We start from the raw sequence: 25869 nt of genomic DNA, 5'->3' as shown, positions 1-25869 counted from the left end.
TGTGATGATGCAAGGAAGACCTAGGGTGTGAGGATTCAAACCGTAGGACGTACATGTAGATTTGTAGGCCAGCACTAGACTTGTCTTTCCATATACTTGTATGATGGGAACATAGATGGGGCTTGCAAACCCAAAGAATGACAATCATGCTAGTGTGGAGAGCTTGTGTGACACAAGCTTCTTGTTAAAGCCAAAGAGGATTTGGTGGTGTTGATGCTTGGTTGTTGGAGATCTTTGATGGTGGCTAGGGCTTTTCATGATTTCCCTAGCTAGTGCTTTGGAGAGCTTGAATGCTTGTACTGACCTTGTGATAAAGCTGTGGTATGTACATGTACTTCATTCTTATATATATATATATATATATGACAGTTCCAGCTATCTAATACTAGTGTAATTGCATATTTGATTTTCAGCTTTCATTGTTTTCTTGATTGGGTAATTTCCAGCACTTATTTTTCATGTGTTTTTGACATATCAAGGGCTGAAATTCTTGAGTGATTTGACAAACTTCTAGAAGATAATAATGGATGTTTACTATGGTAAATCTGCAGTAATTAAAGTGATTTCAGAACTGGTTTTTGCTTGGAAAGTGTGTCCTAAGGCTGAAACTTGTTGGCTTTCTTTTGGTATCCTTACTCTTGAATTTCTTAGTGGATTGGGGTTGAGTTGAATTGAAATGTTGTTTGCTGTAATTTATATTTCAGACCGGTTTCAAGGCTGAATATTCATATAGTTTGGATCCAGGAAACCTCTTGTGTGAGGTGAAATTTCAGAATTACATTAAAGGTCAGAATTCTGAAATATCTACAAAAGGTTGCCTTTAAATATTGATACTGGGCAAGTCGCGTTGAGTTTTATTTTTATTTATTTTTTAAATTATATTTAATAATATTTTTTTCTTAATTTTTTTGAGCAATAATTTGTTTTATGGATAGTGGGTTTAGTTCTAGGCACAAGCACCTGATAATATCTAAATATGGATAAGCATCGAGTGATTACTATTTTGGTTTACGTGATAGTCTCTTACAATTATTCTTGACCTTCATTACTTTTGTTACATTGGCTGATATTTGGTGGCTTCTTCCGAAGTGTCATTTTCAACATGATTATCATAGAGCCTTACACATTGCCATTGAGGATAAACGATTGCATAAGTGGAAGCGAAACAATTTAAAAAAAGATTTTATAACCTAATGATGAAGTTGAAGCATGTTACTCTAGAACTAGTGAGAGAACAGGTATTATTGTACCATGATTAGTGATAGAATTTCATAGAATTTGTACAATGTGACTAAGGACCCACAAAACTCAAATTTATTAAAAAGCATAAATAATGAGTGGGGAAGCCTAATGCTTGTTGATTTTGTAGCTTCGAAAGGTCCTCTACATAGGCTTGGTATCTTGGCATGCAGGAGATAAGTCTTCTTTAGGTGGTTGTTCGAGAGGAGCAACTAATATGATCTCCTTTCTAAGTTTTTAACCTAGGAAAAAGTACACTGATTAATTATTTAATTAATGTTGACTTTGGTTTAATGTTTATCTAAGCATAGATATTAATTTATTTAAGTGATTTAGATCTAATCTTCATTGTTGATCTAAGAAGGTTGGGATTTAATTTTAGCCATCACTTTGGAGATTAGGGATTTTCCCCATGGAAAAATTATAAAGAGAATGTATGGGAGAGGATGGAGAGATATTACATTGCTATTGTTGAGAGAGCGATTTTCTCAAGGAGTGAGAGACTCCAGGATTGAAGGGAAGGGAAAAGGATTGTAGCAAAGAAATTTCGGTAGCAAATTTCAGGGAGGGCAAGTCTAACAACGAGAGGCCAACTTGTTGAAGAGGAGGACTGAGTTTTGGAGTAGGGCCAAAATTGCCAGGGCTGATTTTTCTCAAGTGCGCAGGGGTGGTACAAGGTGAGAAAAGGGGGCCAAGCTTGCTGGTGAGAGAGGTTAAATTCTCTAGGGCCAAAATCTTCCAAGAGGGTCAAATTCCTCAAGACCAATTTTCTAGAGGGGCTGATTCCTAGGTTCCAAGCATTTGTAATTTTTTGTTTGTTTATTCTCTATGGGTCTAGGTCCTAATTTCCTCGAGTAATGTAAAGTGTAGGAAGATTGTCTTGGCATAATTTTCTGCTATAGTGTGATTGATTTTCCTATTTTATTTTATTTTATTTTTTTCCTCTGCAAATTTAATTTATGAAAGTGAAAATACCAATGAATTTATTTTTCAGCAGCGTTTAGATTTTATTGAGTAAATAATTTTTGGGTATAAAATAATTGTTGAGGTATAAATAAATCAGATTTGGAACTGGAGATTTAACATGGTATCGAAGCACTAGAAACTCTGTGGAGGAGATCATACAACACAAGGGTTTTACAATATTTAGATTATTTTACCAGCAATTTTTTTATTTTGCAACTAGGATTTTGTGGCCAAAATTGATCTGGTGAGATGGCATCATCAAGTTTGAGATTTGAAGATAGGATGGAAGGGGCTGCAAACTTTAGTTCATGGAAGGAGATGATCACCATTGTTTTGATGGCAAATAGCTTGTGGGAACTTGTGAGAAAAGAGATCCGAGTTCCTTCAGATTCTACACAAGTTGTTGGACACAATCTAAAGGATGTGAAGGCTAGAAGAATCATTTTGGACTCTGTTAATGTTAATTTAGGTAAAAATGGTATGTTCTATGCTTAAGAGCAATTTACTTGAATTTCTTTATTAGCCCAATATCAATATCCAGTTTAGCAATCACATCAGCATGATAGTAAAATGCAGATAGAACATGATCATAAACAACAGAAGACAAGCCAAGACAAGAGGACACAAGATGTGGCACCAGCCAGGTACAAACCCCAATGTGGGGAAACCCTTGATCAATTCTTCTTATATTCTTCAATAGTTCAGCAGAGAGAGAGAGTACAAATTTACAAATCTGATAATTTATGACAGCAGCAAAAAAACTATGACCAGAAAAGACACTGCTGGTCAAACAGGGCAGAATTCTTCCTCTAAACAGCTTGGGCAAACCTAGTCAACTTCGGCCTCCAACAACAAGCTCAATCAACCCAAAACACTGCTCATAATTCTGTTTGCATTTCGCTGTTGGTTGCTGTTCTGGTTAGGGCACTTGTTGCAGCCCTAAACTCCCTTGACAGTCTCCAAACAGTCCCTTAGAGAGCTGCGACACACCCTTGAGGAGCTCCTCCCTTGCTACGATGCTGCCTTAGGGCATATGCCAGCCCTTGACTACCCTACGCAGCCCTTGCTGTGGTGCTATGGCCTGCGGCCTAGCACACAGCAACCCCTGTAGCAAACGGTCCCCAAAATAGTGCCCAAACACCATCAAATCAGCAGCATTTTAGCCTTCAAGAACTCGGCCTAGCTGTCTGCACCTTCAAGCACCCAACCGCATACACATCAAGCCCTACGCTGATCTGTCCTTAGCCTAAAACGGATCTGAGAGTTACGCTGTACCTACAACACACTCCACGCTGTTTAAGGCAGACCTCTTCAACGCATAACTTCTCCTTATAGCTGCGGCTTCCCTGCCTTGCAAACACACCTAAAACAATCCTTAACTCATGCCCTAGAACAACCTCATTCACCACACTGTCACCTACAACAAACAGAAACTCCCACGCTGTTCTTCCAGGCTCCTTCACACTGTCTTTAGGCTCCTTCTTTGTTACGACTAGGGCTTGAGATCCTCCTTTCCACAAAGTTCTCTAGAGGAGACATACCCAATCACAAGAGGAGAGAGAGAGATGATGAGATGAGATGATTATGTTCTATTTGCTTTTTACATGCAACGTTGCATTTACAGGAGTGAGATCGGAGGTCAACCATCTTCGCATCTTCAACAACCTATTGTATGTCCATATTCCATAAGAGATCATGACTACGCTAGAGCCCTCATTTGAGAAAGGGATTGTTTTTTTGATACAATGAGATCTCAAAGGCCTATAGGTTCCACATTCTGGGGCAGAGGAAGATATTAGTTAGTTGAGATGTCAGATTTGACGAGGGTAGGACCTTTAGGAGGTTGCATGAGACATGTCCAATAGTGGCAGAGGATTGGGAGCGAGAGGCTCCGAAGGTTGAGCAAGGACCAACAACACCAACAATAAAATTACAACGTTTTGATCAAGAGGAGCAAAATGTTCCTTCGAGCTCTACCACGAGGAGTTCGAGATGGGCTGAGCAGACCTTGAGGGATGTAGAGTAACATGTGGATGCTCCTAGCAGGACCTTCAGGGAGAGTAGACCATCAACCAAATTTTCTAGCTATATGGCCTTGATGAGAAACATTAGTGAGTCTGAGCCGTCTACATTTCCGCAGGCAACAAAACAACAGGTTTGGAGGGATGCCATGGTGGAAGAGTATAGTTCCATCATGAGGAATGATGTATGGGAGATAGTACTGAGGCTTGAGGCAAAGTTAGTGGTTACTTTTCGATGGACCTAAAAGATGAAACATACAACAAATGGCGGTGTTGAAATGTACAAAGTGAGGTTCATGGCGAGAGGTTTCTCTTGGAAAGAGAGAGTGGATTGTGAGGAAACATTTGCACTTGTTTCCAGATATGCATCTATTAGGGCAGTTATATCTATTGCCTCATAGATGGGGTGCGAGATTCATCAAATGGACGTGAAGACTGCCTTCCTCAATGGAGTGATTGGGGAAGAGGTGTATCTTGAGTAGCCTCAGGGATTTGAGGTGCTTGGGAGGGAGTTGTATGTATGCAGATTGAAGAAGGCCTTACATGCACTTAAGTAGACACCTCTCGCATGGTACTCTAGGATTGATGGGTACCTATTTGGATTAGGCTTCACCAAGATCAAACACATTGAGGGTAAAGAGCTTGTTCAAACTTTAGTCAACCAATACACAATTTGCAACAAAATTTCTTTCGTTGCAATCTCTTGTTCAACAAAAAGGAAAATTGAGGAAGATGTTTGCTTGTGGTGAATAGAATCCTTCTTAGTGGAGAAAAAATGTTGAAGGGAAAGAGGTGGCTGACAAATTGTTTGAATATTTTTTTGGAGAAAGGTGGAAGAGATATTGCTATTTAGCGAGCCTCTTGTGAGTGTTGTTGATGGTGGACGGTGATAAACTTGCCACGGGTTTTGTTTATGAGGTTATGGATCAGACCAATTAGGCAATAAAGGAAGCATACGGGAATAAAAGGCAAATGTATCTTCCTTATTGGAGAATCATCGATGAAAGATGGAACAAACAAATCCATAGACCTTTACATGCAGCGAGCTATTACCTATACACAAGGTATGGAATATAATTTTTTCGAAGTTTAAAAGTTCTATTATTCATTAGAGCTTAGAAATGCTTTGTGAAACGCTCAAAATCAATCGATGAATGTTTTGTCTTTTGAACTTTGAAGATACCATTTCAATAAAGATTTTGAAACATATGGGGAGGTAAATCAGGGATTGTACAAATCCATTAAGCGCATGGTCCAAGATCTCGAGACTTAGGACCAAATACATGGCCAACTCTTCCATTTCAATGAGAGTATTGGTATCTTTGCCATGCCTATGGCTATAAGAAGTAGAACAACGGATCCACCTTATAAGAAATGTCAAAGTTTTGAAATTATCTTGCTCATTAAAAGGCTTTAGAAGTTCAATCCAAGTTTCAAACTTTCAAAGTCATTTGCTAACACTTATTTTCCTTCAACATAAATTGTAGCCTATTATTGGCAACATTTTGGTAGCCAATGCCCTGATTTGCAAAAAATTGCAATTTGGATATTGAGCCAAACATACAATGCTTTGGGGTGTGAATAGAATTGGAGTGTTTTTAAGCGAATAAACACCAAGAAGAAGAACCGTTTGGAGCATAAACAATTGAATGACATGGCTTATGTTTAGTACAACCTTAGGTTGAGGCGAAACCAATTGCTGAACAAGACATGTGAATCAAGCAACGTAACTTTGGATGATTGTGATCCATCATCGAAGTGCGTTGTGGAGACCTAGGAACCAACATTTGACAATGAAGATCTTTCTTGGATGGACTTGGATCCACCTCCATCTTCAGCGTCAGGGGAATCAAGTCGAAATTCCATTGTCGATTCTCAGTTTACTAATTCTAAGGATGAAGATGAGGGGGAGGATGAGGATTATGATTCCGATTAGTACTAATAGTATTTTAGTTTAGTAATATGCTTATTTTTGGACTCCAAAGGCCATATAGAGCCTTTATCTTGATTTTTTTGTTTCAAAGATGTATTGCACTAAGTGCTATTTTGGTATTATGCACTCTTGCTATATAAATGAGAAATTTTTCATATTTGTGTATAAAGGGTTTGAATTTATATGGATGTACATGAATATATATGTTTTTCTTTAAATTTGAATATTTTATGTATCTTTGGTTGATTGGTTTTTTGGTCTATTTTTTTTACTGTTTCCGATCTAGTTTTGGCTAATTCTCGGTCCTAGGGTTCCATTGGTTCGATGCTCGGTCCAGTTTTGATAACATTGGTTTGATCGGTGTTTGATGATCAAGCACTGTTGGAAGGAAAAACCATTATGTTGGTTTAAAAAACACAGACTCTAGAGTTATGTGGGTGGATTTTGAAGAAACACCTGGGATTTGAAAATATCAACAATGTAGGCAAATATCAATTGATCACTGCTCCATTAAGAAAGAAATTGATGGTGATGAGAATGATGATTTGGCCCTCTTAAACTTGGTTGTTGATGATGGTAAAGTCTTACCTATCATTTACGAACAACTGTAAAGAGGAATGCTCCCACCTAAAAAAAAAAATCCAAAAATTGACCTTTAAGGTGCCCAAATGTGCCTTGCGTGATATTTTTGCTACATGGCAGAATATTTTTGAGATTTTAGTTTTTTGAAAAAATCATGTAACTAAGTTTTTTCCCAAACAACGTGATTTTATTGGGGAGTATTTCACATCACAATTTTTGCGACGTTGGCCAAGAATTCATTGTTTTTATCAACTATACCAAACATCATATCTTATACATAAAAATTGAATACACAATATATATATATATATATATATATATATATATATATATATATATGTATATATATATATATGTATATATATATATATATATATATATATATATATATGTATATATATATATATATATATATATATATATATATATATATATGTATATATATATATATATATATATTGAATGAATAATAATTGATGGATGATTTCTATAATGTTTGAGCCCGACTTAAATATAGCCTAGGGCCATGTTTTCTTGAATAATCATAGCCCAATGTCATGAATTTTTAATATTAATTAATCATTATTTATTTATAACATTGCCTTCCAAAAAGCATAGGTAGTGAAGGGTGTTGTTGACAAAAATGTTCTATGTACCAAGAGGATTCTTCTTTCAATAAGCTCTTCCACTTAATAAGATATTCTTTAATTCTTCATGATTGTAATTTCTTTTCTCTGGTGGTATTGATACCTTTTGGTTCAGTAATTTACTTGAGTTGGTATTTCTTCAATTTGCAGCAGAGTAGATAGTCTAAACTTCTATTTTCTCTAATATCTCTTTCAATTTTCAAAGTGGCAATGGACTGATTTGTTTTCTTGAAATGGAATTGTAAACCAATAGCAAAAGAATTTGCAGTTGAGGATTGCTAGTTGTGTCTGTGATTATATGTTACAAACCTTCCTCGAGTTTTTTTAGATTTGAGGCTTTTGTGATTTGAGTTCTATTGGAAATTTGTTTCCAGATCTGTCGAATGGGTTTTTTCGATTATCCCCATTTCAAACCTACTTATGAGGTTCATCATCAAGATAAGAATGTTGAAAAAAAAATCATGCCAAGTAGTAATATATAGGAAAAGAGATTTGTAATGTTCCTAAGTAGGAATGTGAGTGATATTTAAAATTTTAAACAAATAAACAGTGTAACAACATAAAATTAAAAACAGGCATTTCACATCCATGGAAACACTGTAAATCTGGAATTGTTGAGACATATATTATAAAATCTGAGAGCAATGTGTACAATATAAATGAAGTGGTGCACCTGGGCTTGTCTCAAGGGCAAGTTGGACTAAACCCAGGTGATATAATAGCTGAGATGATGGTTGTTCAGTTGCTGCACCACTTGCACTGCGCTGTCCCAGCAAAACTGCTGATTCACTGACTTCGACCTGCTGGAATGTGTCCAAAAACTGCCCAGAAAATTCTGTCCTTCCAGCCTTAGAATCCTTGGACAAAACCCAAAAAAACCCAGAATTTGACTTTGGATTTTCGGCCTCCTTGGAGCCTCTCCCCAGTTGCTACAACCAAATTCGACTTGCAGGAAACTGCCTACAAATCCCTCTGAAATTACCCCTAGAATGCTGGGTTCACCTTTATTGACTAACTCCTTGCTCCTCGGATGACCCTTGGCCCGGATGATTGCTCTCCCAGCACCAAGAGTTTGCTGCTACAGTGGCCTCTGCGCAACACCTTTGTCCAAAACTTCAACTCACTACTGCAATGGTCTGGCTGGCTGCTACTCCAGCAAAATGGCCTTTTCTATGCTGCCTCCTTAACCCTAGCTTTCCCAGCACGCTATGAATCCCTTTGCTGATCTATTCATGACTCTCCCAACAAGCTGTGAATCCCCCTTGTTGATTTTCCAACCCCTTCTGCGTGTTCTCTAGCTGCCCCAGAATACGCAGTTCCTCCCTGCGCTGATGGCTAAAGTGTGTGTCGGCACCAGACTCTCTAGAAACTCCTGTGTAACAACCTCCCTAGGGTGGGCACAGATGGTCCCCCGAAGAAGAGGTTGAATCTCTCGCGTGAGAGATTCATGGCTAAACAATCGGTAGACTCGCCAAAAAACATAGCGTACAAAAATGAGTTTGTTTGTCAAATAATCAGAATGCCTCCAGAATGAGATATGATCTCTCTTTATAGCTCGTTGGGCCCCATTAGCCTCATGTGGGCCCCTCCATCCACTAGCTCGAATTCCCTCCAACGTATTCCTTGGCCAGTGCTCTAGTATGTACTCACCCTCAAAGCAACCTCAAAGCCGAGTGCTCTAGTATGTACTCACCCTCCCAGGTGGTATCCTCTTCCGGTATGTTCTTTCGGCGTACCAAGAACTCCCTGATGGTTCTGCTCCTCAGTCTTCTCTCCCTGCTTTCCTATATGGCCTTTGGTTCTAGCACCAAATGGCCCTCATCATCCAATGGGGGTAGATCAGCTGTTGTTGTCATCTGTTTTTCCAACACCTTCTTCAGGCATGAGACATGAAACATGTTGTAGATCCTGCTCCCCGGAGGTAGCGCTAGCTCATAGGCCACCTCCATAACTTGCCTAGTCACCTGGTAGGGCCCATAGAAACGTGGTTGTAGCTTCTCGGCCCCCTTATGTTTCAACGTAGATTGTCTGTAAGGCTGCAACCGGAGGTACACTAGGTCCTCCTCCTTAAAGTGCCTCTCTACCCTGTGCCGATCTGCATATAGTTTTTGTTGATTCTGGGCTATCGCTAGATTATCCTTGAGAGCTTTGAGGATATCTTGGCTCTCTTGGACTCAGTCTTTGGCCTTTAGGGCCCGATTGTCTCCGAAAATAACATCAGCAAAAGTTAGAGCATCATAACCATAGAGGGCATGGAAAGGAGTCATACCGATAGACATGTGGTGTGTGGTGTTGTAGCAGAACTCGCCCAAGTGCAACCACCGAATCCACGTCCTCTGCTGACCTATCACATAGTTCCTGAGGTACCCCTCCAACCACTGATTGACCCTCTCTGTCTGGCCGTCCATCTGAGGGTGGTAACTGGTGCTAGGAGTAAGCTCCATCCCAACCAACCTGAAAAGCTCCTGCCAAAAGCCACCCATGAATCTACTGTCGCTGTCGCTAACAATGTTCTTAGGGAGTCCATGTAGTCTGAAAACCTCTCGAAAGAACAACTCGACAACTTGGGTTGCTGTGAATCTAGTGGCGATGGCCAAAAATTGGGCAAATTTGGTCAGTCTGTCGACCACCTCATATATGCAATCCTTCCCTTGTACTGTGGGGAGCCCCGTGATGAAATCCATCGAGATACTTTCCTATTTCCCCTCTCGAATGGGAAGTGGCTATAATAGCCGTGCAGGGTGAGTCAACTCCCCCTTGTTCCGCTAGCAGGCCTCATACTCCCTTATGTGCTGTAGCACGTCCTCCTTGAGGCCTTTCCACATGAACCTCTACTGAACAACCATGTAAGTCTTTCGGAACCCCTGGTGTCTAGACAGTGGTGAATCGTGAGTAGCCTGGAGTATCCTCTCCCTCAACTGCAAGTTGGGCACTGAGTAAATGCGCCCTTTGTAATAGATGACCTGATCCATCACACAGTAATGCTCATCTACATGTGCCCCCTCGAGTACCTCGCAGGGCTTCCTGTCCTTGGAGTACTCAACCAATAACTGAGCCTTCCAATCTTGGCAGATGCTCATAAGAGATATCCCTGCCGGTCTCCTGGATAGAGCATCGGCCACAACGTTGTGCTTGCCCCGAACATACTCAATATCAAACTCTTTGGCCTGCACCTTGCTGACCCATCTCTGTTGCCTGTCGTTGAGGCCCTGCTGCCCCATGAAATGTCGAAGACTATTGTGATCAATTTTCACTCTGAATTGGTTGCCCACCAAGTACTGGCGGAACTTGGCCAATGCATGCATGATGGCCAACATCTCCTTGTCATATATGGGATATGACAACTCATGTGGTAGGAGCTTCCGACTCTCGAAAGCTATAGGGTGCCCCGCCTGTGACAAAACGGCTCCAACTCCCACCCTTGATGCATCACACTCCACTGTGAATGGCTGGGAAAATCCGGGAGTGCCAAAATTGGGCAACTGCTCATCACCTCCTTGAGGTGATCGAAAGCGACCTGTGCTCCCTCTGTCCATGCGAAGACCCCTTTCTTGGTCAAGTCGGTCAAGGGTGTTGCCAGCTGTGAGAACTTCTTTACAAGCTTCTTGTACTAAGTGCAAATGCCCAAGAAGCCTCTTATCGTAGTCATGTCTTGGGGTACTCGCCAATCCCGGATGGCCCAGATCTCCTCATGAACGTTCACCCCGCTTGCTCCAATGATATGCCCGAGATAGAGCATCTATGTCAATCCATAATCGCATTTGGAGAGCTTGGCATAAAACTGCTCCTCCTCCAGAATGCGCAGTACCTCCTCCAAGTGTTGGAGGTGCTTCTCCCATGTCCTGCTATAGATCAAGATGTCATCAAAAAACACTAGCACAAACCTCAGCTGCCCCCAAAAGATGTGGTTCATGAAACACTGAAATGTGGTGAGAGCGTTGGTCAGCTCAAATGGCATGAACTGAAACTCAAAATGCCCATAGTGTCGCCGGAATGCTGTCTTTGGGATGTCCTTATCCCAAACTTTGATTTGGTGGTACCCCTAATGCAGATCGATCTTAGAGAAGTACTTGGCTACTCTAAGCTCATCCATCAGCTCATCAATGTGGGGAATGGGGTACCAGTGCTTGAAGGTCTTCCTGTTAAGGGCTTCGTAGTCTATGCACATCCTGAGGGTCCCATCCTTCTTCTTCACTAGCACTACGGAAGAAGCGAAGGGACTGGAACTAGGCCTGATGTGACCCAAAGCAAGCAGCTCCTGAATAGCCTTCTCTATCTCGTCCTTATAGGCTTTGGGGTGCCTGTAAGGGGTAGTGATGATTGCCTATATACCCGGCTCTAGCTCAATGGTGTGCTCAAACCCTCTATCTGGTGGCTGCCCTGGTGGAATGTCCCCAAACACCACTGCATATCGGTCCAGAAGCACCTGTATGTCTGCTGGTGGTGACTGTGCCTGTCCCCCAACCTCTGAGATCCTCAGCTCGACTGCCCATGCAATGTCCCCATGTCAAAGATCTGCCTCCATCCTGTGGGCCGAAACTGTCTGAGGTGGATAAGACTGCATGCCTCTCAAAACCACCAGTTTGTCGTCTGGCCACATGAACTCCATCTCAGGTTTCTGCCAATCTGTTGTAACTCTCCCAAGGGAATACAACCACTGGACACCCATCGCCACGTTGGTGTCTGGCACATCGACCACAAAGAAGTGGTCCGTCATCGAGTAGTTTCCCATAACTACTGTCAAGGAGGGGACGTATCAGGTACACTGGATGGTACAATCACCTCGCACTAGGATAGAATATCCCTCAAACTCTGTCGTGGTGAGGCCCCTCCTCTAGACCAGCTGTGCATCTATGAAGTTGTGGGTAGCCCCACTGTCCACCAGTATCGACACCCTTTGTCCCTGTATCGTACCTCTGATCGGGAGTGTAAAAAACTTAGGAATCCCGCATAGAGAAGCAATGACTCCCCCTGATGAGGCAAGAGATGCCTCTCCTTGTGGAGGAGGTGGTGGTGGTGGTGGTGGTGGCCCTCTATCCCATGAACTCTCTCCATCTGTCGCACCACAATCCTACTCCACCTCGTCCTCTTGGTCACTGTCAGAAAAGACCTCAATGTAATGTGCTCTACCCACTGTGCACCTATGGCCTAGTGCCCAGGGCTCTCTGCATGTGAAGCATAGCTTCCTCCTCGGGAGGTTCTTTCGTGTCTCCTCATCTAGCTGCGCCCTCCCCTGTGTGGTCCTTGGTGGCGGGGGTCTAGTCTCATGCCCTTTCTGTGGGAAAGGGGTTCGTGGAGGGAATGGCACTCTAGTCTTGGGGATGGCCCCCTAAAAATCTCTGGTGCACACCATGACCTCCTGCAACGTAGAGGGTCTGCGTGACTTCACAAGTCCACGTACAGTCCACGCAGAGGCTCAAGCAAACCCTTAATGAAAGTGTATACCCTCCTGGCCTCAGACAAATCCAGGACCATCACTGACACGCAGAAAATCAGAAAAATACTACTCCAGGTTGCCTGTCTGGCATAGTTGTGTCAACTCCTTGAAGGATGCTTTCAGATCCCTCTGTTTGAATCGCTCCAACAGCCTCTTGGTGAAGTCCTCTTATGAAACTATCTGGGCATGCCCCAAAGTGGTCAGGCTGTGAAACCACCAGTCATAGGCTTCCCCCTCCAAGTGCAGCGCTGCCATCTTAATGGCCTCTTGTTTCGTCATCCGGTCGAGCTGAAAGTATGTGTCCATCTTTTCAACCCAAGCCCTGGCTTTGCACTTGGTAGTGCCATCAAATGTAGGGAAGTACATCCTCCCTATAGTTCTCTGCAACTCATAGTTTTGGGTTCCTTGTCCTCCGTACCCCTTGTTCCTCTCATTCTGCTTGAGCTTGCAGTAATCTCTAAAGGAGAGGGCTTCTTTTAAATCTTCGTCCATCGCCTGCCACTCTCTGAAGTAGTCCCCCATTTGGGGAGTGTCCTCCTCTCTTGCTGGTTCGATTTGTGCTATAGGCACAAAAGAGGGTAGTGTAGCCCTAGTGGGCATAGTCACTGAAGGGTGCTGCGTTGCTGGTGAGGGTTGATCAAAAGGATGAGAAGACCCTGAAGTTTTTCCACAGAAGAACCCTCTAGCTGTGGCTCTATCCCGGTTCTGTGATTTGATTTCTTCCAGCATGTCTTTCTGCCCCTTGGCCAAGTCAATCAGAGCCCTCAAGAGGCTATCAAAAGCCATCTCCTCCCTGCTCTTGGGCTCTGTCATTTCCTCCTCTTCGGTTACTGCTTTACCTTTTTCCTTCGTATCTAGTGTAATCTCCAGCTCCCTTTCTCTACTCCTGTACCTCTGCCTCTAGTAAGTGATGTTCTCCCGGTCTTCTCCTCTCATAGGAAACCAACCCCACAATTGAGCCAAGAATTAGGCTTTGATACCACTGTAATGTTCCTAAGTAGGAATGTGAGTGATATTTAAACAAATAAACAATGTAACAACATAAAATTAAAAACAGGCATTACACATCCATGGAAACACTATAAATTTAGAACTGCTGAGCCATATATTATAAAATCTAAGAGCAATGTGTACAATATAAATGAAATGGTGCACGTGGGCTTGTCTCAAGGACAAACTGGACTAAACCCAGGTGATGGAATAGCTGAGATGATGGCTGTTCAGTTGCTGCACCACTTGCACTGCGCTGTCCTAGCAAAACTACTGATTTGCTGACTTCGACCTGCTGGAATGTGCCCCAAAACTGCCTAGAAAATTCTGTCATTCCAGCCTTAGACTCCTTGGACAAAACCCAGAAAAGCCTAGAAGGGAATTTCTCAGATTTTGACTTTGGATTTTCGGCCTCCTTGGAGCCTCTCCCCAGTTGCTACAACCAAATTCTACTTGCAGGAAACAGCCTGCAAATCCCTCTGAAAATACCCTTAGAACATTGGGTTCACCTGTATTGACTAACTCCTTGCTCCCCGGATGACCCTTGGCTCGGATGACTGCTCTCCCAACACCACGAGTTTGCTGCTATAGTGGCCTCTGCGCAGCACCTCTGTCCAGAACTTCGACTCACTGTTGCGCTGGTCTGGCTGGCTGCTACTCCAGCAAAATGGCCTTTTCTATGTTGCCTCCTCAACCCTCGGCTCTCCCAGCAAGCTGTGAATCCCTTTGTTGATCTATTCCCGGCTCTCCCAGCAAGTTGTGAATCCCCCTTGTTGATTTTCCAACCCCTCCTGCGTGTTCTCTGGATGCCTCGGAATACGCAGTTCCTCCCTGTGCTGATGGCTGAAGTGTGTCTATACTGGACTCCCTGGAAACTCCTGTGTAACAACCTCCCTAAGGCGGGCACGGATGGTCCCCTGAAGAAGAGGTTGAATCTCCTGCGTGAGAGAGACATGGCTAAACAGCCAGTAGACTCGCTGAACAACATAGCGTACAAAAATGAGTTTGTTTGTCAAATAATCAGAATGCCTTCATAATGAGAGCTGGTCTCTCTTTATAGCTCCTTGGCCCCCCTTAGCCTCATGTGGGCCCCTCCATCCACTAGCTCGAATTCCCTCCAACGTATTCCTTGGCCAATTTCGAATTATGCATGTGGTGGCCCCCACATTCCACTAGTTGCCAGAAATAAATCAGATTGCCTATAGTTCCTAAGTTTCTGCGTGTGGGGTACTCTTAAACCAAAAACGCTACCAAAACTGTGTTGCTGCATCCCGTGACTAATTCATTTGAGAAGGGACATGACAAGATTCAGGTAGAAATAAGCTAACACGTAAAGAACCCTAAAAACATCAATAGATTTTAATGCTAGGGATTATTTTATATTAATAGTAGTAATCTTAATAATCAGAGTGTGTGTGTGTGTGTGTGTCTATATATATATATATATAATTATTACTATTGTTAATTAATAATACATGATATATATATATATATATATATATATCATGTATTATTAATTAACAATAGTAATAATTAGTATTAATAATATATAACACTATATTTATTATCTAATAATAATGATTAATCATTAGCAATATTAGCTAATATAAATAATAATATTAAATCATATTAATAATAATTGATTGATATATTTTTGATCTAATATTATTGATTAATTAATGTTAATATATATAAAAAATAAGAATGTGTGTGTGTGGCGTAGTCTAGCTTATAGATGAAATGACATTTTCATGACATTTTTACTAATTAATTTTAACCAAAATCTGACAGAGATTTAAAAACATTTGATTTTAAGGTGTTTAATTTGTAGAATTCGAGTGCCCCACTGGTTTTTTAGGGCGTTGAATCTGTTTATTCATTCAAAAATGCATTTTAAACAACAAAAGATCACATTCTTTCTTGAAATTGTTTTACTGGATTTCAGTGAAAAAGTCTATTTCATCTATAATTTAGGCTACACCTATATTTGTTATCTAATAATAATGATTAATTACTAGTAATATTAACAAATAATACAAACAATAATATTAATTCATATTAATGATAAGTATATATTAATATCTATATAAATATAATGTATTATGTATATAAATATTAATAATCATAATAATTAGTAATAATAATTGATTGATCTATTTTCAGTTCTGGTATTAATGATTAATTACTAGTATTTAATTAATTAGTAGTATTATATAAATATTAAAAATAGTAATAATTAGTATTAATAATTGATATATCAATTGTCTATTTAACGTATAAAAAATATGATAAGACTTATTAATTGATTGCTAATATCTAGTATTAAGAATTAATTACAGTGTTCCACGGGGACGCGTCCCCCAAGGTCGGGTGCGCGCACCCCTCGCACCCCATGCACCCGGAACGGTGGGACGTATGGGGAAACATTTTCCCACGTCCTCCTTTTGGGGAGATGTGGGGAGACGCAGGGGGGACGTTTCCCCAGTGTGGGGGACGCCACTCCGCAAAAGGGGGACGTTTCCCCAGTGTGGGGGACGCCACTCCCCAAAAGGGGGATGCCCAAAATGGGTTATGTGTCCCCCCTTAAATTTTCTTGTAATCAATGATTTATGACAAGGGAAACCTAGTATTTGACCATATTGCCCTACTAATGCTATGCAATTCATGGTAATGTTAAATTCTTAAAGTAAAAGTGACATTGTCCTTTATCTTTCATTTTTATCCTTTTACTCAAATTTTTAACATTACCATGAAATGACTCAGGATGTTTGAGAGTGGTTTCGACTTCATTGGATTTCATATGGAGAAAGTAGAATTTTAGATCTCACTCAAAAGCTAGCAGACTTAACAATTTTTCAAGAATTTAGGATTCGATGGATTGCAATGTTTCCATTGCATTTTGTCATGCACAAGGGTATGGAACTAGTACTTAATCAAGAGCACCAAGCCCTCTATGTACTTTAGAGTGACTTTTAGACTCCTCACTCCACTATTTTTGAGTTTTAGTTATATCAATTTACTATTCCAGCGTTAAGATTTGAGTATCTATTATAGTCTATTTTGCTTAGCGCTAATTAGATTCTAGAATGACGAATGGTGAATTTTAATTTCAAATCAATTTAGAATCTAGAATGATGAATGATGAATTTAATTTTTAAATCAATGTAGATTCTAGAATGGTGAATAATGAATGATGAATATGGATCAGAATATTTCATTATTGAATCTCGTGGTCTAAGGATGAATCATGTATTTATCAGTGTTCCACGGGGACTCGCCCCCCCCGCTAGGGGTCTAGTTTCCTCGCTCCCCCGCGCTCCGGGGACTTGGGGACGAGTAGGGGACGTTTCCCCACGCTCCCAAAATGGAGGAAACTCGGGGGGACGTGCTAGGGAAACGTTTCCCTTCCCTGAGGGGACGTTTCCCCACGCTCCCAAAAAAATGGCCTTGCTTATAGTTTATGATTTAATAGACCTAAAGTGGTACAAAGCTACTCATGTTCTGTATGGGGATAACGTCTTGTGCTGTCTTTTGGTTTCAACAAGCGTTATTTTAGAGGGTCAGTATCATGGAAATTTGCTGGACCATATAGCACGTACATGAATTTTCCCTTTTAAAACTTCTCCTTTTTTTCTCAAGTGATGGCTGGATTACAGTGGGGAGATAACTGGAGTGACAGGCAAAGAATATGAGACATTCAGTTTGTGTTTTTAATTTGCATGACATTTGACATACAAACTATGGAAGCAACACCTATGTCATGTGGGAAATAATTGGGTGGACTATAGACTAACATGTGTTTACTGCAAGCATGACAAAATACTATGGGCAACAAGAAATCTCAGGAACTGTCGTTATATATGAATTTATACAGTTACAAAATTTACACAGAGCACAGTGGCTCAGTTTGAATTCTCAGGTTTGAAAATTATTTTCACCCCTGAAATACACTGCTAGTTTGAAGTTTGAACTGCATGGCATTGCTCTAATAAGGTAGACAAATTATCCATGCCATCGTTGGTCACCCAAGTTGGTTCGCAGATGGTCATCCTGCAGTTAATGTCATTTGATAGTAAACTGTCAGAAACTCTTTCATGTGATCTTCTCATCTCTCCCGGAACTAAAACTCTTCTTTCAGCATATGGTGTACTGTCTATATTATATAAAATATAACAAACTTTCTAGCTGTTGGATCCAATACAGCTGGACAACCCATTGTAGTTGCCCCTTCTACTGCCAATGTAGTGTTCCTGATCTATTCATTTACCTTTTCACAGAATTCAGTGGCTACCTTATCAAGCTGAAGCTCTCCCTCTGTCTGACCAAAATCTAAATTAGAATTTGACCAAGCTGAATTAGAATTTTAAATTTATTATTTTATATGATATTATAATTTTGGATAATGTCAAATGATATTCATATCAATGATCATGCTTTGCAGCTTTTCAATTCAAACCAAATTGTCATAGTGGACTCAATTAATAAGTTATATTTTATATTTATAAATTTTTAAGACCCTGACGCTCCCCCACGTTTCCTAAAAAATGGTAGGGAGCTTTTGCATAGGCCGCTCCCGCGCCCCCTCGCTCCCTCGCCCCCTCGTCCTGGAACCTTGGTGGAACATTGGTATTTATTGGTAAGGATGATGAGTATGGATCAATGTATTTCATTATTTAGTTCAATTATGTATGTATCATTGTATTTATGCTTTCATTATTGAATATGAATTTGATTTTGATATATATATATATATATATATATATATATATATATATTAATATTAAAAAGGAAAAAAATTATATACCTTGATGTCCCCCGTACCCCCTAAATTTCCCTAAAATTTGAGGGTACTCCCACACGTCCCCCTTGTCCGTCTCCCCGCACCCGCGTCTCTCCATCCCATAGTCTTGGTGGAAAATTGATTAATTATTAGTATATTAATGACTTAATAATAGTAAATTGATCAATAATACTATATCAATAATAGTATATTATTGCATACTGATTATTAATATTAATTATTATTACTACTATTAACATAAAATATTCGCTGACATCAAAAAATATTACTGTTATTATTTTCTTTTTTAAAATGGGACGGATACTTTATATTCAAAATTTGGGTTACACAACTAGAACCGTTTTTACCTATGTTACGGGATTTGTCAACGCCAATGGTTGGATCCACGGATCCAACTATCAGAGACAGATTTAGATTCGCCCAACATCTGTACATGTCTAAAACTATTCGACGTCAGCACAAAATTCCAAGTCAGCGTACGAATCACGTGATAATGGAAAAACCAGTGTAGCTAATAATTAACAAGGGAGTTGGCTGCGATAGTGCATAATTTTTCTTTTGGTTGACCATATTATAAATTATAAGCTACGACTGTTTAGATATTATAATTAAGTTTTATTTTTATTTAAAGCGTAAAAAAGTGAGTTTCATAAAGTAACTTTAATGTTCATTTAATTTAAATATAAAGTAACTTAGTGATCATTTAATTTAAATATAATAATGGTTAATGGTCATTTAATTTAAATATAAAGTAATTTTAATGGTCATTTAATTTAAATATAATAATAGTAATTAATGTTTGAATATTATGATACATTATTTTTAATATTATTAAATTAATAATTATTTTAAAAGTATTATATAAAAGTTTAATATTTAAAATTTAAAATATAAATTTTTATTTTATATAAATTTAATTAATATTTATCAATAATATATTATTTATGATATTTTTCATCTAACAAATATTTATATAAGTATTATATATAAAAACTATATATTGAAACATTAATATATGTTATTTTTTCCATATAAATTTAATTTTTAAAAATTATAAAATATTTTATATTGTTTATACTTGCCGTCTCTGGATCCTGGCTTTTCGAAAAACAAGCGAATCTGTATCCATATCCGGATTTGAATCCTTGTAACTTAGGTTTTTACATCACCATATCAAAACTTGCTTCAGTTGGTGCAACTGCTTCCATATCCCAGTACAACCATAAATCTATTTTCTTCCCCCTACGAGCCCTATAAATTATAACAAAGCACTGATATCTACCATATACCCGAAAGAACAAACCCAAAATCAAAACATAGTGACAATACATGAAAAAACATTAACCAGGATTCGACTTCCCCGCATCCTCGCTAACTTCTTTTCCTTGACCGCTTGGACTAGCTCTTGAAGCGCCTTCTCCTCCATCATTTTGCAATTGGGCAACAATCATCTCAGGTAACCTCGCTATGATCTCCTTCACCTTTGCAAATACACTGTGACTGATCAAATCCGAGTTGGAAGTGAGCAGGTCACTTTCCATCTTAACTATCGTCTGCTGCAGGGACGCCTCAATACTCTCAAACTTAGCATTAATTCGCTCGACGTTGGAGGCACGATCTTTCTCTAACATCTCTACTCGACGAGTTATAAGGTCTAGCCTTCCCATTAGTAATTTAAACAAGAATTTGGCAGCGCTTTTCTAGCGAGCCAAATCATCCTTGGAGGATTGCCTTTCTTGGCCTTAACGTGTAGACATACCCAGAATCTCTCCAAACTGCACAATTATCAAACCTGCGCTCCAAACTTGAAATAGTGGATAACTTGGAAACACACTGTGAATCCTTAAATAGATGGCTTTCCTTCCCCACGTAATTACCATTAGCTTGTGCCATTATCGCATGCAGATCTTCGATCTTCATACCCATTAGATAGGCATCCTGTTCGAGGGATCTACCAAACCATCCATGTAGCCAGTTCGCTGAGATACGAGACAGATCCTTACCACATCCCCTCACCATTAATTCTCCAGTGCGATATGCGGCCCTCCCAAATCGTTGAAACAACGACTTCTCTATGGCAACCTTGAGCTGAGTCAAACCCTCCTCATGTCTTGCAAGTTGTTGCCCTGGGAATCCGAGAAGGCGCCAAGCGCTAATTGTGCTATGACCTTCCCCCACCTGTCCCACTTGCCTATTATACGTCCATGCCTCATCCTTCTGTCAGCACCATCAATGATGGTCTTGAATACTACCCTGTCCAACATGTTGTTAAGGTATGGGAAGATGGCCCCGATCTCTTCCATCAACCTCGTATTTATCTGCACCCAGAAGCACTCCATGGTTTTGCAGCTCATTGACATCCTTGTTGGGGTGGCGAAGAAGATCAAAGAGCGAGTGCTCTTCGAATTTTCGCAAAATATATTTTATTTTTTTAATAAGAAAGGACTTGTTATCATCATATTGATGATTTGGGGACGTGAACATTCTAATTACCATTAGGGAACCCCTACAACATTTATTTTCTTTATTCCTAGAGTTAGAGCAAGATCCAATCCTTTCCACAAAGCAAACAACTCTGCCTTGTTATTAGTGGCCACTCCTAATCCCCACACATATTTATCTTGGTTTGTTTGTTGGGGCATATTATTACCCCTCGCTCCTGCCACCCCTTATATTACTGTTATTATTAAATGTTAAGAATTCTTCCATATTTTAGGGTTCTTTATGCGTCAGCTTGTTTCTACCTGCCCCTCTTTTCCTATATATTACTAGTTGGCATGATCCCTTATTTTTTCAACATTCTTATCATGATGATAAACCTCATAATTAAGTTCGAAACATCGATAATCTAAAAACTCATGCGATGGATCTGGAAACAAATTCATTTGAATCCTTCAACAAAATTTCTTTGACCCTGCAGTTGACTTATTTCTTCTTTTTCTAGAGCAAAACTTGGCTAAGGGCCTGATTATGGTCAATGAGCAGAAAACCGAAGAACTCTGACAAAGAGAGACTGTGGCCAAACTTCAAAGGCCAGGTTCGAATGGCTCTGATAAGAGCGTGGCAAAGGGCCAATGGGTTGTTGCTAAGGGAAACAGATTTTGGCTAAAAGTCTAGTGGCAGAGGATGGGATCAGAGAACGAAGCTCTGATACCAAATGATACGTAAAAACTAAATACACAATATATCAATATATATATATATATATATATATATATATATATATATATATGTAATGGATGATTTTTACAATGCCTTTGCCTGGCTTAAAATTTAAATATGGTCTAGGGCACCTTTTCCTGAACAGTCATGACCCAAAGTTATGACTTTTCAATTTTGACTAATTATTATTCATTTATAACAATATCATCCTCTGCATATGGTTGCAGTGTCCACAAATGCAGATTCTCTATATAAGTGATAAAGGAGATTGCTTTTAAGATTTCTTTAGAGAACTTAGCTGTGCATACAGATTCCTTTTTGCATTCTCACAAGCAGTCTAAATTTTGAATATGCAAAGACAAGAACATATTATTGGCAATGAAGAGAAATGTATGCAGCCATGATGACCAAGTAACATGAGTCATTGGAGATGAAAAATATTTTACTGGTGGAACCAAAAGGTTTGAACTTGAGTTTCTGAGTTCAAATTAGTCGGTTGTGCACTAGAACAAATTCGCAAAACTATGCATGCCATGTCTGGAATGACTGAATACTTGGAAATGGTGATTCACCAAAGCAATGGTGTCAGAAACAAATATTATAAAAAGGAATTGATAAAAGACAAGAGTTCGTAATTGTTCCACAAATAATTCAACTCTTCCATAAGAGAGAATTGTAGCAAAATTTTATTTTAATGTCCAAATGTGTTGGGGTGAATCAAACATTTCAGTTGTAATTTTATCTTTTATCCTTGTAACTGTCCAAAAGTTTGTCATCCAGTGAATGCCTCTTGCCAGTACAGCATTTCACTTTAGTTTATGTTGAGCTATAAATATAGAAAATAACTGTATTTTTTCACGATATAAGAGAATGACTCATATTGTTAGTTGGAAATGACCTGGTGAAAATAGGTTTTGCAACAGATGGGTGGTTTGTAACGCCACATGCATAGAATTATTACCATGATGTTGCACAAATATTCAGTGTTACATGGGGATACATTCCGTAGGGTGGGGGGTGCTCCACATTTATCATGCTCCAGGGATGCGGGGAAACAACCCCCACATTTTCCACGCTCTGGGGATGAGGCAAGGGGGTGTGTTTGGGGAAATATTTTGCCACATCCCCCTTTTGGGGAAACTTTTGGGAACACATGGGGAAGCGTTTCCCTAGTATGGGGACACATTTTTCCAAAAGTGGGATGTCTGGGTGCACGCCCTGCCCAGAATTATGTCCTGACTCCCACAACCCGTGAAGATAGAACAATGATAGGGGATAGAGCTTTGAAGAGTCTATGACCTTGCTAATTAATGGTAATATTAAATTCTCAGAGTAAAAGTGACTCTCCTTTATCTTGAATTTCTAACATTACAATTAATTGTTACAGGATGGTTGAGAGTGGTTTCAACCTCATCGGACTTCATATGGAGAAAGTAGAATTTGATATCCCATTCAGAATTAACCAGACTTAATAGTTTTTAGGATTGGCAGGATTATAGCATTTCCACTTGATTGCATAATTATGAATTTGCATGGGATATATTGTTATTTTTGGGATTTTATCATTAATACTTATATTCTTATAATTTTAGAGAGGGGGATCCCTATGCTAAGGACCCCAACATCCCCCCTGAATTTCCGTAAAATTTGGGGATTCTCCCTCCCACGCATATCCCTTGTGCATCTCCCTGGTGCTGGCAACTTGGTGGAATATAGAAAAAAATGTATGCATGAAAGGTTTGAATTTAATATTGACTAAGTCACACTTTGCTGTAATAAACAGATCCATTAGCAGTGGCTCTTTTGCAAGCTCCTCCAACAATGTGCTATGTAATGCATGATATTATCTAAGAAATGGGGAAGGAGTATGGTGCAGCCACCACTAAGATTTATGCTTCAATGAATTTAGTTTTCATCGTTTTGACCTAGGTTTATTCTGACGTGAACTTTAATGTATATCTGTGAAATGAACAAGTACCAAAGAAGTTTTTTGATTCAAAGCTCATTGGACAAAGTTGAAAGTAAACGTAAAAACTGACATCTTATGCAACTTTGTCATATAGATTGCTTATTTTATTACTTCTTGGATTGTGTTAGTTTCTCTGACAGATTATTTATTGGTTTATCAATAATTTGCCATATCTAGATGTCGTTTTTCATATACCTGTTTTTACATATGGTGATAATATTTCACTTTCATTGATGCAGCGCTTGCATGAGGAAAATGAGAAACTTTTTGAACGACTTACTGACCGAAGTGTATCAGAAACCTCAACAAAGGTTTGAGCCCTGTCTGTGATCATTTTGTAAACTAGAAGAGATGTGGTTACTTAAAATCCCTTATGTCCTACGAATGCCCTTATAGCCAAAATTTCACATGCAGGTTTGTTTGTATATTTTGTTGCTGGATTCTTGTTCTGTTTTTAATGAAAATGCAGAGCTTCTTGCATGCTGGATGTCAGTATGGAATGTGCTTTAGATTTTTCATCAAATTACAATGCTGGAGAATTGGTAGCTATTGGGATATCATCTTAGTAAAATGTTTCTATGCTATGATCCTTAGCCACTCATTTCTGGATATGCCTAGACGCATATTATAACCAAATTTGTCTCAGATATGTCTTGGATTCTCCATGGATCCATGTATGGAAGATATATAACAAGTATCTGCATGGGATCCTTGTTATTTTTTGGATGAAATTCCATGTTTTAATTGTGAAAATTCTATCACTGCAACAACTGATTTACTTTACCTACTTATTTTTCAATAAGTTATTTATGAAATTCCTTCAATAAACATTAAAATAAATTCTGCTGCAGATATCACACCATAATACAGAAACAAACACATGCACAAGAATCAACACATTGCCACAGATATTTTGGACAACAGTCCCTAGAAAAGCCCAATGTGGGAAAACCGCTGCAGCAAGGGAGGATTTTATTATTCAGAAATTCTTCATTACAACAGGGTGCCAAACTAACTTACCCAACAAAGAGAAAAATTCTCCAGCACTTCTCCCAGTCTCAGCGTCATCCTGGCTGACCTTTGCATAGCTCCCAAACACTCTGCGTCAGCCCCTGCCTCTTTGTGTCAGCACTGGGCCTCTCTGTGTCACCCACATAGGCCCTCTAGTGACTCCACAGTCTGCTGCTGCCTCTACGTTTGCCTGAGAGGCTTTGCGTCTACCTCCCCAACCTCTATGCTGGTCTTCTGGTGCTGCTCCCGACTCTCTGTTTCGTAGTTGCTACCTCCCGCTGCTCTCCAGACCACTAGTTCGAATTTCTCAGCTAACCCCACTCCAGAAATCGAACTGATTGGTCTCCTTTAGTGTTTTCTCCAACTGACCCTCAAGCCTCTTCTTGTACTTTTCTCGTTGGTCAATCAACGACCGAGATTAAATCTCTAATCAATGGCTGCGATTAGATTTGGCTTGATCCATGACTTTTGGACCCTTCTCACACAGTTTTATATTAATACCCATTAATATTTTATTTTTCCCAAGTTTAGACTTAGGAACTCCATTAAAAATATTAATTATTTTAATATCTTCCAAATCGGTTAGAATCTGCCCAAACCATTCTGGGTCTTGGAGATTTCATGTGCTTTAGCCTCTCCACCAATTTTTATGGCTAGGGCACATCTGATGCTACTCCAAATCAACACTCCCTCTTAGTGAGGACTGTGCTCTAGTAATACTCCTCACTGAGTATCACCTTGATCATCCAACATCGGTCCCTGTGCTGATGCTAGGTCTCTCTGCCCAACATTCTCTACATTGCTGCATTTTGTATTGTTGCCCATGGTCCTGTCATTGCCACCGCTGCATTTGTACGACAACTCCCTCTGCATCCGTGCTGCTGCTGGTCCTTTCTTCCAACACTACATCTACACTGCAACTCCCTCTGACATGTTGCACCATGATACTACTGACTGCTATCGCATTGCAACATCACCCCCATTTCTGCTACTGAAATGGATTTTTTATCATCCCAGTCTTTTCCCTAAAATAATCAAACTTTGTTCTTCCAAGGGCCTTGGTGAGGATGTCTGCCACTTGTTCTCTTGTGGGAGTGTAGCTCAACTGTAC

The 25869-nt window shown here is 39.7% G+C and overlaps 1 protein-coding gene across 2 annotated transcripts in view; it reads left to right on the top strand.

Moving 5' to 3' along the window:
* The window catches only part of LOC149262413 (kinesin-like protein KIN-14L), a 310043-nt gene that overhangs the window by 121308 nt on the left and 162866 nt on the right, over positions 1-25869 (top strand). The window contains exon 11 of one of the 2 annotated variants that reach the window (XM_089424441.1): positions 23987-24058. The exons of the other annotated variant lie outside the window; for it this stretch is intronic. Within the exon in view, the coding sequence (XP_089280567.1) occupies positions 23987-24058 (72 nt within the window). The remainder of the gene's footprint in view (positions 1-23986; positions 24059-25869) is intronic. 2 annotated transcript variants of the gene reach the window in all.

This window comes from Pinus tabuliformis, chromosome 6 (genome assembly GCF_031772625.1).
Source record: "Pinus tabuliformis cultivar Carrire ecotype Pingquan chromosome 6, CPIR1, whole genome shotgun sequence".
NCBI lineage: Eukaryota > Viridiplantae > Streptophyta > Pinopsida > Pinales > Pinaceae > Pinus > Pinus tabuliformis.
This window is presented reverse-complemented; position numbering and strand designations above follow the sequence as displayed.